The sequence below is a fragment of the Zalophus californianus genome, chromosome 11 (assembly GCF_009762305.2).
Source record: "Zalophus californianus isolate mZalCal1 chromosome 11, mZalCal1.pri.v2, whole genome shotgun sequence".
Classification (NCBI taxonomy): Eukaryota; Metazoa; Chordata; class Mammalia; order Carnivora; family Otariidae; genus Zalophus; species Zalophus californianus.
The window spans coordinates 61628046-61642700 of NC_045605.1; the positions used below are offsets into that span (position 1 = coordinate 61628046).

Sequence of the window (14655 nt, forward strand, 5' to 3'; positions counted from 1 at the left end):
CATATGTATATTCGTTCTTTAAAATTTTGGGATAGTTTCTTCTAATAGACCAAAATATACCCTAAATCTCTAGTGTATGGTTTTGTTCTAGTCTCCTGCCTGATCACATTCTCTCCCTTTTTTTTTTCTTAAATCCTCTTCTTTCTTTTTTTAACCAACTTCTTATCAATTCCTTTTATAAAATCTTTTATAATTTTCATCTTTACAGTCATATTCCATCCCTTCATCGTATTTACCCTTATTTTTGTACATATATAAGTTTTTCTTTCTTTAAAATATTGGGAAGCACTTTTTTCTAACAGACCAAAATACACCCAAAATCTAGTGTGTGGCACTGATCTATGCACCAGACTGATCGTATTTAATCATATTCTGTTTTTTTGTTTGTTTGTTGGTTGGTTGGTTGGTTTTTTTATCTTTACCTTTTTTTTTTTTTCTTTCCCTTTCTTTTCCCCTGGTTTTCCAATGGAAAAAAGACAGTCTTTTCAACAAATGGTGTTGGGAAAATTGAACACCCACATGCAGAAGAATAAAACTGGACCATTTCCTTACACCACACACAAAAATATACTCCAAATGGTTGAAAGACCTCAGTGTGAGACAGGAGTCCATCAAAATCCTAAAGGAGAACACAGGCAGCAACCTCTTTGACCTCAGCCACAGCAACTTCTTCCTAGAAACATCGCCAGAGGCAAGGGCAGCAAGGGCAAAAATGAACTATTGAGACCTCATCAAGATAAAAAGCTTTTGCACAGCAAAAGAAACAGTCCACAAAACCAAAAGACAATCGACAGAATGGGAGAAGATATTTGCAAATGACATATCAGATAAAGGGCTAGTATCCAAAATCTATAAAGAACTTCTTAAACTCAACACCCAAACAACAAATGATCCAATCAAGAAATGGGCAGAAGACATGAACAGACATTTTTCCAAAGAAGACATCCAAATGGCCAACAGACACATGAAAAAGTGCTCAACATCGCTCAGCTTCAGGGAAATACAAATCAAAACCTCAATGAGGTACCACCTCCCACCAGTCAGAATGGCTATAATTAACAACTCAGGAAAGGACAGATGTTGGCAGGGATGTGGAGAAAGGGAAACCCTCCTACACTGTTGGCGGGAATGCAAGCTGGTTGCAGCCACTCTGGAAAACAGTATGGAGGTTCCTCAAAAAGTTGAAAATAGAGCTACCATACGACCCAGCAATTGCACTACTGGGTATTTACAGCAAAGATACAAATGTAGGGATCTGAAGGGGTATGTGAACCCCAATGTTTATAGCAGCAATATCCACAATAGCCAAACTATGGAAGGAGCCAAGATGTCCATCGACAGATGAATGGATAAAGAAGATGTGGTATTTATATACAATGGAATATTATGCAGCCATCAAAAGGCATGAAATCTTGCCATTTGCATCGACGTGGTTGGAACTGGAGGGTATTATGCTGAGCAAAATACGTCAATCAGAGAAAGACATGTATCATATGATCTCACTGATAATGAGGAATTCTTAATCTCAGGAAACAAACTGAGGGTTGCTGTAGTGGTGGGGGGAGTGGGAGGGATGGGGTGGCTGGGTGATAGTCATTGGGAAGGGTATGTGCTATGGTGAGCACTGTGAATTGTGCAAGACTGTTGAGTCACAGACCTGTACCTCTGAAACAAATAATACATTATATGTTAAAAAAAGAAGAAGATAGCAGGAAGGGAAAAATGAAGGGGGGGAAATTGGAGGAGGAGAGGAACCATGAGAGACTATGGACTCTGAGAAACAAACTGAGGGTTCTAGAGGGGAGGGGAGTGGGAGGATGGGTTGGCCTGGTGATGGGTATTAAGGAGGGCATGTACTGCATGGAGCACTGGGTGTTATACGCAAACAATGAATCATGGAACAGTACATCAAAAACTAATGATGTAATGTATGGTGATTAACATAACATAATAAAAAATAAATAAATACATAAAAAGAAAGCTTTCACCCCATCCAATAGAATTTTCATAGTTATTTGGGGCTAAAAATAATATACCAAAAGAAACTAAAATAACTGTAATTATTGATATATATGCTTATCTACATAGAAACTGTGAGCACTACATAGAGCTTAACAATGTCATTGGTTAAATGTAAATACTAAAATCTTTCATGTTTACCAGCAAGAATTAGATATTTAGTGCAAAATGAACATGGCCATGATTTGTAAGTTGTAACTTATTATGTAATTTTGACCCATCAAACCATGGCCTGAGAATATGAACACATACACATAGAGTTTACAGTATAAAACCAAAGGAGATCAGGTCTCTGTTATAATATTTGCACTATGTTAGCATTCTCTTGCTTCATTAAGAGGCCTAGGATTACTCAGTAGGATCAAATAACACAGTGTGAGTACAAAAAGATTATGTTTCTCCTAAATTTATTATTTATATCATGCAAAATTATTGTTCATCTTTTGTTTCTGACTAAAATCAATCTCACTACTCTCTTCTTGTGTAGGACATCTTTACAGTACAGAGGTAACACGCTTTGCAACTGACAATCATGCATGGAGCCTACAGCTCCAGCCTGACACCAAGATACTTCATCCTTAATGGGATTCCTGAACTAGAAGCCTTACACATCTGGATCTCCCTGCCATCCTGCTTCATGTACATCATGACTGTCATGGGGAACTGTGGGCTCATCTACCTCATCAGCCATAAGGAGGGCCTGCATCGGCCCATGTATTACTTCCTAGCTTTATTGTCTCTTACAGATGTTAGTGGGTGCACTTCATTTGTCCCTAATATGTTATGTATCTTTTGGTTCAATCTCAAAGAGATTGAGTTTAATGCCTGCCTTGTGCACATGTTTTTCATCCACATGCTCGCAGGTATGGAGTCTGGCGTGCTCATGCTTATGGCCCTGGATCACTATGTGGCCATTTGCTACACTCTACGCTATTCTACCATCCTTATGAACACTGTCATTACCAAGGTTGGATTTGCCCCCTTCAGTCAAAGTATGTTGCTCATGATCCCATTCGTTTTCCTGATCAAGCGTCTTCCCTACTGCAGGGGCAACCTCATCCACCACACCTACTGTGACCATATGTCTGTGGCCAAACTGTCCTGTGGCAACATCAAGATTAATGCCATCTATGGTCTCATAGCTGCCATATTGATTGGAGGATTTGATATGTTCTGTATCTTCGTGTCTTACACCATGATTATCTCTGCTGTAGTGAGTCTGTCATCTTCAGATGCTCGCCACAAATCCTTCAACACAGTACATCACACATATGTGTTATTGTCATCACCTATGTCCCAGCCTTCTTCAACTTCTTCACTCATCGTTTTGGGGGACTCATCATACCTCACCATGTTCACATTTCTATAGCTAATCTCTACCTGTTGCTGCCTCCCACCTTGAATCCAATTGTCTATGGAGTGAAGTAAAGACCAAGCAGATCTGTGAAGGAGTGATCAAATTGTTTTTAGGGAGAAAGATATTTTGAGTGTGAGCTAAATTTATGGTATGTAATTCTGCAAGTAGCATAAAGGTAAAGAAAGAAGTTATAGAGAAAAAGAATAGATGCAAAATTCATAACCATGAGGTCAGGAGAAAATACCTGTCAATATTCTATTATAATATTTATGAAACAGTCACAAAAAATTTTAATCTGAGACCTCTAATGTGATAGAAAAAAAATAGACAGGGAACAATTGTATTTTCCACAGTTTAACTTTAGTTAGACCTGGTGAAATGAATTCACAGAACGGGAGAAATAAAATTTGAAGTAAACTCTTGATGATTAATGGTCTTTGGTCTAGGACACTCTGAGGGAGTATGTAGAAAAGAACAAAGCAGGTCAAATAGCTGAGAGACTCCAGAAGATTGGGGAAGGCACCTTTGTAAACTGTCTCGGGTGTTGCAGGGAAGCCAGAAACACTTCCCCAGAATGTTTGTACTGAATTCCATGGGTCCTGTCATCTTTTTTATTCCATATTTATGTGAAACTTAAGAAAAAAAATCCTCCTTGTCTGCTCATTTATTTCTGACATTTTTCTACCCAGGTAATTACTTGTACATGTACATACAAATGAAGCTGGAGTAGATATGATCACTGGAGTTCATCATAATCTGGGAAGTACCCCTCAGAGTTGATATCAAGCAGAATTTTGAAAAACACTGTGTACATATTTGACTGGTATTTGAGTAAAGGTTTTATGAGTAGAGGAAAGGAGACTTAAAGAAAATCTATATAATCTTCCAATCAAGATGCCTGGGCTTGACTGCTTTAAACTTTAATACAGGGGGAGAAATAGTTGAGTGACCAGAGACAGTGAAGAAAGGAGTACTTTATTTAAATTTCTGGAAATAACAGAGAAAAAAGTAACAGAAGTGGAATGAGAAATGTGGTATTCAGAAACAGCAAGACTGAATGAAAAATGAAAAAAAATAAGAGCATAACACAAGAATAATAGAATGTGACCAGGAAATGGATACAAGTAGATAGTTAGGTAAAAATCTTAATTATATTAAGATTATATTCTTATTACCTGCTAATATGAAGACTATATTTCAATATTATATATAGTCAAATGATTGTAAAATGTTTAATCACATCATATATTTTTGAAATATAATTTCACATTTGGAATAAAAATCTGGCTTTTTAATACTAACATTATAAAAGTACCTCTATGTAATGTAAATTATGAACTTATACTCAACAAATTTGCTATGTCTTTGAATTCTGTTTTTGGATTTTGTAAATTTTATTAAAGAATTTTGTTTTAGCAATACTAGCAATAAAATACTAGCAAACAGATCACAGAATCAAATATTAAAATAAAGATTCATATATAGTATAAAATTGAACTTTTAAGTCAAAACTATGGGATAGCTATAATTATCCTCATTTTATAGAAGAGGATTATGAGCTACACAAACAGCCAGACTGGATGAATCTGAGAATATTAAGACTAAAATGTAAATACAATCATGTTGATAGGCCTGTGCTGTGGGGAATAGGGTGTGGGGGGCAACAACAGCGATAGCAACAAGGCAAAACCAGAACATAAACTTTAAAATCTGAAGAAAGAAAAGGTAATAAAAACATTTATTTAAGGCACTTGAGTAACAATCCCCAATTAATTTTATGTCATCTTCCCCATTACAAACTCAAAAATGGATTTCATGGAAACAGCAACATGACTCTAAAAACTAAGACTCACAACTGAGTTAGAACCAGCAGGCCAGAATAATTGAGATTTTCCTTTTTAAATTACAAAGTAGACCTGATAGAAGGAAATTCTATTCAGTATTCACGGGGAGAGAGAGAAGAGGACTAAAGGAGAGGAGAGGAGAGGAAAAGACTAGAAAAGAAAATGGTGGAAGACATTTTCATTTCAAATTCCATCTCTTGCTCTAGACACCAAGTTGTGAGCAGAGCTCAATGGGCTTGGTGGAAAGGCCCAGCCCTCCCACATCAACCTCACACAGTTTGATTAGCTCTAGAACCAAGGTATCAGGTATAAAGTACTCACATGTAGATTTCAATTTGGTTAAATCAAATTCCTTTTCAAACTAGGAGATATTAATATTCCCAAAGGAGGGGCGCCTGGGTGGCTCAGTCATTAAGTGTCTGCCTTCAGCTCAGGTCATGATCCCAGGGTCCTGGGATCGAGCCCCACATCGGGCTCCCTGCTCGGCGGGAAGCCTGCTTCTCCCTCTCCCACTCCCCTTGCTTGTGTTCCCTCTCTTGCTGTCTCTCTCCATCAAATAAATAAATAAAATCTTAAAAAAATATATTCCCAAAGGAAAGGAAGTATAAGGAAATTAAAGGTTATATAACATAGTGAAAACTATCCTGTTCTGGAGATTCTTCAGATTTGGCCAACCATTTCAGACTGGCCATATGTGCAGATGTACAGAGATAAAGACAAGGATTGATGAAACAAACTCTACAGATGGGGGGGCACAAAGTACAGTGAGCATTCCACATGACCCTCCATAAGACTCCACTAACAGTCGTGTTTCTCTTTTATTGAACTGGTAAAATTAAGCCAAACCATAACTGGAATCTTATCTCACTCTTTCCGTGAGTTCTGTCTCTCAGTATCAATGAACGACAAATTTACTTTTCCTTGAAATGAAAAATACCAAAGACATAGCTTGTGTTTCAAAATAACTTAAAACTATTTTCAAAGCAGTTTTATGAAAAGTCTGAAAAATGAACACGATTGCACAAGATTAGCTTAATTATTTTGTGGCATGATTATACATGAGACCTTTGAATTTAACATTTCTATATTTGAGATAAGGAGTCGAAGTCATTCGGAAAGAGGTTCGATATTGGTCTGGGATTTCTCCCTGATTCTTTTGGAGCAAAAAATATCTGTAGAAACTAAACAAGTATGCACATCTATCTATTTATGTTAAATAATCAAGGCAAAGATTGCTTTACCCAGGCAATGCCATACTCATGCACCCGAACAGAGCCGAAACCTTTGGATAACAATAAGGCATAAAGAGTTTGTAGACTAGTGTGCACAGAATTGAGGGTGCAAAGTGATGCTGGATGGTTGCAGAGGAAGAGTTGCAGATGTGGAGGGGGGCATTTTGCTAAAGATAATTCTCAAGGGTAAAATACTGCAACCTGCTGTAGTGATAAGAACTCTGGTTGCAGTGAAAGCTGGAATTTTGGGTTCATAAAAGAGGAAAATCAAGAAGAAAGAAGAAAAGGAGAAAGAAAGGAAGAGAAGGAAATGGAGGAGAGGTTATCATAATCTGAATATTGTACGGGAAAACATGGTATGAGAAGGAACAGATAACAATAATCTTAAGGAAAGGAAAAGGAGAGGTTTGGAGGAGGGGGACAGTTAGTCTCCTCTTATTATTACTTCAAGTATAGGGATTCCATTTTGATGAACATCTTAACTTTTCATTCTAAACCTCATGCCTCTGAAAAGGAAAACCTCCAGTTATGTACATAATAAAATTGTTGACATTTTCATGTCAATTTCCTTGCCTCCTATGTGTCTCAGCACTGCACTGGAGAGGAAGGAATGGAAGAGTTAAGAATAGGCCATTGCATGGGGCGCCTAGGTGGCTCAGTCAGTTGACACTTGATCTCAGCTAAAGTCTTGAGCTCATGGTCATGAGTTCAAACCCCACCTTAGACCCTGTGCTCAGCATAGAGCCTACTTAAAAAAAAAAAAATATGTCATTGCAAAACCCAAGTTTTAAAATGAAATTAGGACAAGATGGAAAGGTATGTGAATAAGATAAAGGAAAAATCAAATAAAGCAAAAATACAATTTGCATAATTAAATTTTATAGGTACAATGAAGTTTTCTCCAGCAAAAATTACAAACAGGTTTCCAGAAGAAATTAGCATTGAAGCTGATGCTGAAGGATCACCTGGTGGTAATTAGGGGGAGTGAGGATAGGAGGTAACAACTGATCCAGGAAGAGGAAATGGCCTGCATGAAGGTCTGAAGGGAACTAAAGACCACACTCAAGGGACTGGAAACAAGAGTAAGTGGGCTTAAAGCAGAGGCCAGTTCTTTATGAGTTTATAGCATATAAAAATTTTTTAAAAATCTAATGCATTACCTTTCTGTTGTTTGGTTATTGCTTTTGTTTGTTTCATACAAAATAAAGCCATATGTCTAGGAAGTCAAATGACTTCGTGGAGTCATCTTTAGACTCCAAGGCAAAAACAAGAGAGAACAAAAGTCCTAAACAGGTGAATGAAAGAGGCTTCCCAATAACAATTTTTTCTGCGATGCAGAAAGTTGAAGAATTTTTTTTTTTCAAAATAAACTATTGGCAAGAGTGGCTAAACATATAGGAAATATATTAAAAATATTTGTAATAGATATGTTAAATCTTGGCCTCATAACTTCTACTTCTGATGTGTATAATTAAATGTAAAAATGAAATTCATAAAAAATGGGAATAAAAAATAACTTTATTAAGAATGCTTAGCTCTGTCAATTCCTAAACTCAATGTAAATATTTATGAGCAAAAGTGATAGATTGTAGGACACCCTATTATCTTTCTTTTTAAAAAAATCCCCTAGAAGTTCTTGATGCAGTTTAGTATAACTGGTTTGGGGACCATAGTCTCCAAGTTAAGAACCCCTACTATACAGTTAACTAACATTCATACCAATTCTTATTTCCCTAAATTTCAAATCTAAAAGGAGAGGATTTATACTGAGACCCATTTGTAATTTTGGAATATATATAGTTGCATTTATTTAAATTGTATTAAAATAATTTTATGTGTATTCCATCGTTTTTTTACAAAACCAAATTTTTTCATTTAATTGAAAGTTGTCTTTCCAAGTAGTGAATTTGAAAGTCTCTTACAGTGGTCCCCCTTATCCACACGGGGATATGTTCCAAGACCCCCCAGTGGATGCCTGAAACCATGGATAGTACCAAACCGTATATATATTATGTTTTTCTTTCCTATACATGCATACCTATGATAAAGTTTAATTTATAAATTAAACACAGTAATAGATTAAAACAATAATAATTATCTAGAACAATTATAACAATATACAGTAATAAAAGTTACGTGAATGTGGTCTCTCTCTCTCTCAAAATGTCTTATTGTTCTGTATTCACCCTTCTTGTGATGATGTGAGATGACAAAATGCACCATGATGCACTGTTAGGCTACTACTGACCTTCTGAGGATCATCTGCCTCTGGATCACAGCTGACGAGTAACTGAAATAGCAGAAAGCAAAACTGCAGAAAAGGGGGAGAACTATGGTACTCTTTTCTAGCAATATGGCTAATGCAAAAAGCTAAACAAAACAACATCAACACCACAGTTAAGACATTAAAATTTTATTAAATGCTTAATATAAAAAAACTTCTGGAAATATATCTCAAAATCATAAAACCAGAATTTAGGCTCTAATTCCATTTACTTGAGGGGTTAGGTGAGAGTGAGTTTGTGGAGTAGTGCAACTTTATTTTCTACTGTATGTCATTTCCAATGGAAGGGCTGAAGTATGGAAAGATTTTTCTTCAATAATAGAGAGGAAAGGGAAAACAATTCAATCTCTGTCAACCACAAAATAAAATTTAAGGTCAAAAACTTTCTTGGAAAAATGTTTGCAAACTATGACAGCAAATGGGTTTGTATTTCAGTATTGAAGGTGCCCAGCAAGCAATAAAATACAGACTAACACCTCCACTAAAAATGGATAAGGAGTATGGGGCACCTGGGTGGCTCAGTTTGTTGAGTGTCAAACTCTTGGTTTTGGTTCCAGGCATGATCTTAGGGTCAGGAGATCAAGCCAGGCTGGCTCCATGCTCAGCATGGAGTCTGCTTGGGATTCTCTTTCTCCCTCTCCCTTTGCCCCTCTCCCTTGTTCATTCTCTCCTCTGTGTCTCTCCCTGTCTCTCTCAAAATAAAATAATAAAATCTTAGAGAAAAAAATGGATAAAGAGGTGAATGAATAATCAAAATATGAATAAAACAACTGACCAAAACCACTTGAAAAAAAGTTCATAATCATTACAAATGAAGTTAATTTTAATTGAAGCTAAAATACCAAAGAAAGGTATTCTCACCAGTCCAGCTGGGGAAAAGAGAACATATAATAACCAATACTTATAGAGGGGCAGCCCACTAATGCTGTATGGAAATGAAAATCAACACAATTTTATGGAGATGATTTTTTTCAGCATTAATAAATATAATTAAAATTGTCCAGGCCTTTTGATCCCACAAAATTAACAATCCTATTTCTTATTATCTTTTTTAAAAGATTATATTTATTTATTTAAGAGAGCGAGACAGGGAGAGAGAGAAAAAAAACACGAGTGGGGGAGGGGCAGAGGGCGAAGCAGACTCCCCACCAAGCAGGGAGCCTGATCATGCCCTGAGCTGAAGTCAGACACCTAACCAACTGAGCCACTTAGGAGCCCCCTAAAATCGGTAATGCAGAATGGATTACATATCTATAGAAGAATTATTTTTGATAGAAAAAATTAGGAAATAATTTAAATATTCAAGAGTAATTAAATGCTTAATTACATTTGGTATAGCTTTTGGGTGAAAGAAGTTTAGCTACTGAAGACTTTGATTTCAAGGTACACAGAATAACATAAGAAAATGTTCAAAATAATATTAGGAAGGAAAAAATAATATTAGGTAGAGAAGAAAAACAGTATTCAAAACCCCATATACTCTGAAATTTATATAAAAACAGAATATTACACATAATAATTATAAAATGAGTAAATGAAGTACAGAAAATTTTTTGAGAGTGGTTATTCCTCTGTATTGGATTTACAACTTTTTTATACTTTTCTGCAGTTCTCAACTTTCCACATTAAGGATGTATTTCTTATGTAATAAGAGAAAAAAAATTTACATGATGTTCATCTCCACCGGGCTGGGTGGTCACATTTCCCACTTAGGAAAAGGCACTAAGTTTAATATGTTTTGTTTTTGTTGTTTCATTTTCTACTCAAAACTTCTAAATATAGATCTGTTACCACCAGGTTGAAAGTTTATTCTCTTTCCATGAGAATCCCTCTGAGACATCTAATTCTGGAGACTTAATCCATCTGGGGCATCCTGCTGGAGATTCTCCAGGGAAACTAAAATCCTATGTAAGAAGATGCCATCCCAGATTTTGAAGAACTCTTAAGTATTCTCAACCATGAATAGAACTGTGCCTAACACTGAGGTGAGTTTGGGCAATTTTAAAAAATAGCTATTTTAGGAAAAGTAAGAATATTGATGGCTAAGAATCCAATGGTCTAGAATATGCAGATGGTTTTTGAAAAAGGCAATATTAACATTTACTGAGTATATTCTATATATCAAGTATTATGTTGGGATCTTTCATATTTATGATTTTATCTATGTGTTACATTGTTTCTGTTGTAAGCATAGTCTTCATTTAAAGCAAGTTTAATTAAGGAACTTACTGGTATTATAGCTGCTAAGTATAAAATTGGGACCAGTACCTAGATTTTTTTATTCAAATTATAGGTTATAGTGATGATCAGATCAAGAAATCAAGACTAAGGAAATGTTGAGTCATAGAAAGAGGAAAAGAACAAATGACAGGAAAATATATATATATATATATATACCCTAATAAGTTTACCAAATAATTTCTGCATTGTTCCAAAAAGGATTTAAAGTACCTAGAAAATGTATATGGTATAAAGAAATAAAGTCAATGTATCAGAAGAAAGAAAAAGATCAATTGTAAATAAGGATAGAAAAGTAGATGCTTATTGATGAATAAAAACATAAGACACAGAAATGTTTTTGAAATCTAGTCAATCTCGGGTGCTTAAACTTGGGAGGGTGGAAGGAAGGCAAAACAAGCAATAGAACACTTCTGGTGTTGGCAAATGAAGCCATTAGCAATTAGGGCCCATATGGGGTGCAATTTTGGATTGAGATTTCTTTTTTTAACATAATTGTCACCATGCTGACTTGATTTTTGTTAAGCATATAGCAATGACAATGCATGTCTTACATAGCAGGATTTCTGAGAAAACTCTTCTCTCTGGTTTAAACATTTCCTCATGTTCCCAAGTGTGATGTCGCTAATCAGATAGGTCTATAAAAAATTTTAGATGGGGGACAAATGATGACTTAATCAAAATTGTTTTTGGGGCACCTGGATGGCTCAGTCAGTTAAGCAACCTGTTCTTGATTTTGGCTGAGGTCGTGATCTCAGGGTCCTGGGATCAAGCCCCGCATGGGGTTCTACCCTGAGTGGGGAGTCTGCTTGAGGATTCTCTCTCCCTCTTTCCTTGCCCCTCCCCCCCCATTGACACACTCTCTCTCTCAAATAAATAAATCTTTAAAAAGAAAAAAAGGCAATATTAGCAAGAGGCAATGTATTTCTCTTTCCCTTTCACTTCTGCAGAGGTAATGGGTCTCTTTCTTGCTGGATGGACTTAGTCTCACTTTCCAGTCACCCATTCATTTCACTGTGGCATTCACATAAAAGATGGTGGACACCGGAGACTATAATCTTTACATTTCTCTGGTCTAGGACTATGAAATAATGGTTCCTCCGTGTGGGGACATTTCTGGAGAGGTCTGGGAGAACTCTCTCATAAGACATTTATTTTCATGAGAGGCAATCACCTTAGGAACCAGAGACCATGAGCCTGTGTAACTTGTATTCTTTTGTATCTTCTTTTCCTGGTGACTTCTATGTACCTTGGCCAGAAACAGTGATTTCCAGATTATTTAGGTGACAGAAATCTATGGCTGGTGCCTTCATAGCCATGTAATACATGTCGTCACACTGCAAGTATCTATGTAGTTCTGCTAGATGGTGGGAATGTTTGGCATTGACATTGCTGCATGGAAAGCCCATCCAGAGCTTAAGGACAATTTTATTTTTCTCAATTGAAAAAAAAATATTTTAACTGTTTGGTGACTTCAACCTTTCTCAAACATCCCTGAATCTGTAAATTCCTTCAGTCATCATTCAGTTCTTTCTACTATCTTTACAAGAAATTGCAATCCAAAAATATGGTATTATCGTTTGTACTAATAACCTGTCCAGTTACAACAAAAGTAATATTATTTAAATTGAAACATTATAGACAATTAGTAATCTTAGAACTTCAAGGGCTTCTTAAATGCAAATCTTGTATTGAAAATGGATAGGGAAATAATAAAAAGTGGAAAAGCAGAGAAGCCAAATAGAAAGGATGCTATATCTGATTGAATTCACCCCTTTAATAAAATTTTTACTAAAATTCCATAAAACTTGCTAATAATTTAGAAGTATAAATACATTTTTTCTTCTCAAGATATTCTTTTAAAATTTCATAGTGTAAAAAAGCATGATATTGATGTCAAATACTAAGTCCTTACTAATTCAAACATTCACTTAATCACATATATTTTATTGAACATCTACAATGTATTATCTTAAGCAAGTTATATGGAACATTACTGGCAAATTTTACATGGATTATTAGGTTTCTTCATAATCTTCAAGGCAGGACAAAAGTCCTACTGATAAGGACTAGTCAGATTAGGGTGATCCTCTAAATATACATACATGATTTTAGTGACAAGACTCAGGAAGAATCCAAGAGGAGAGAATAGAAGTGGCTTATTGGGAGGAAGAGATAATTATAGTCCAGTTCACAGCTTTTTACTGGAATGTGGTGGAATAGACGAGGTGTGCTGGGGAGAGGTTTAGAAAATGAGGACAAACTATCCAATGAGACACCGAGTAGTACTGTTTAATTATTTTTAGATACTTAAACTATCCAATGAGACATCGAGTAGTACTGTTTAATTATTTTTAGATACTATAGTTCAAAGACTCTCTTGCTAGAGTAAGAGGAACAACACTGTCTTACCATGACAAGGTTCATGGCATTTGTGGGTATTTTTATCCAAACCACTCTCTCGTCTGGTTTCTAACCCCACTTTTCTCTAGTAGAAAGCAATTACTGATAAAGGATGTAAAATGTCTACCTCCTATCAGCCATTATGTGTGGGGAAAACAGCTCCAGCCTGACCCCAGGATTCTATATCTTGAATGGTGTCCCTGGGCTGGAAGCTGCACACACCTGGATCGCCCTGCCATTCTGCTTCATGTACATCATCGCTGTCCTGGGGAACTGTGGGCTTATCTACCTCATTGGCCATGAGGAGGCCCTGCACCGGCCCATGTACTACTTCTTGGCCCTGCTCTCCTTCACAGATGTCACCCTGTGCACCACCACTGTACCCAATATGCTGTGCATATTCTGGTTCAACCTCAAGGAGGTTGACTTCAATGCCTGCCTGGCTCAGATGTTTTTTGTCCACATGCTGACTGGGATGGAGTCTGGGGTGCTCATGCTCATGGCCCTGGACCACTATGTGGCCATCTGTTACCCCTTACGTTATTCCACCATCTTCACCAACCCTGTCATCGCCAAGGCTGGTCTTGCCATCTTCCTGAGGGGTGTGCTGCTCATCCTCCATTTACCTTCCTCACGAAGCGTCTGCCCTATTGCCAGGGCAACTTCATTCCCCATACCTACTGTGACCACATGTCTGTGGCCAAGGTGTCCTGTGCAACTTCAAGGTCAATGCTCTCTATGGTCTGATGGTGGCTCTCCTCATTGGTGTGCTTGATGTCTGCTGTATTTGTGTGTCTTACACTATGATATCGAGGGCAGTAGTGAGCCTGTCCTCTGCAGATGCTCATCACAAAGCCTTCAGCACCTGTACATCTCATGTCTGTGCCATTGTGATCACCTGTGTTCCAGCCTTTTTCACATTTTTTGCCCACTGTTTTGGAGGACGCAGTATCCCCCACCACATACACATCACTGTAGCCAACATTTACCTGCTACTGCCTCCTACAATGAACCCAATTTTTTATGGAGTCAAGACCAAGCAGATCCAGGAAGGCGTGATCAAATTTTTACTCGGAGACAGGTTGTCTTTATCCAAGACAAACAAATCATAAAATAGACATCTTGCTAAGGGGGGTGGGGGGTTTCAAGAGAGTGGAGAAGACATTTGTAAATGCTGTGAGTCAAACAGTATTAAACACACAAGTCCCTCTAATATATAGATTTTCAGAAGCCTTTGTAGGTATATATTATGAAATGTTTCTTCTGTGTAAAGATCTG

The 14655-nt window shown here is 36.8% G+C and overlaps 2 protein-coding genes across 2 annotated transcripts; both read left to right on the forward strand.

Annotated features, from left to right (window-relative positions):
- The first annotated feature begins 2551 nt into the window (after positions 1-2551).
- On the forward strand, positions 2552-3447 carry LOC113914799 (olfactory receptor 52N2-like). The gene is given in 2 exon segments (XM_035722971.1): positions 2552-3275; positions 3278-3447. Coding segments are annotated over 2 exon segments (894 nt in total).
- A 10072-nt stretch (positions 3448-13519) lies between these two features.
- On the forward strand, positions 13520-14489 carry LOC113914766 (olfactory receptor 52N2-like). The gene is given in 3 exon segments (XM_027580278.1): positions 13520-13991; positions 13994-14089; positions 14092-14489. Coding segments are annotated over 3 exon segments (966 nt in total).
- Positions 14490-14655: the final 166 nt, after the last annotated feature.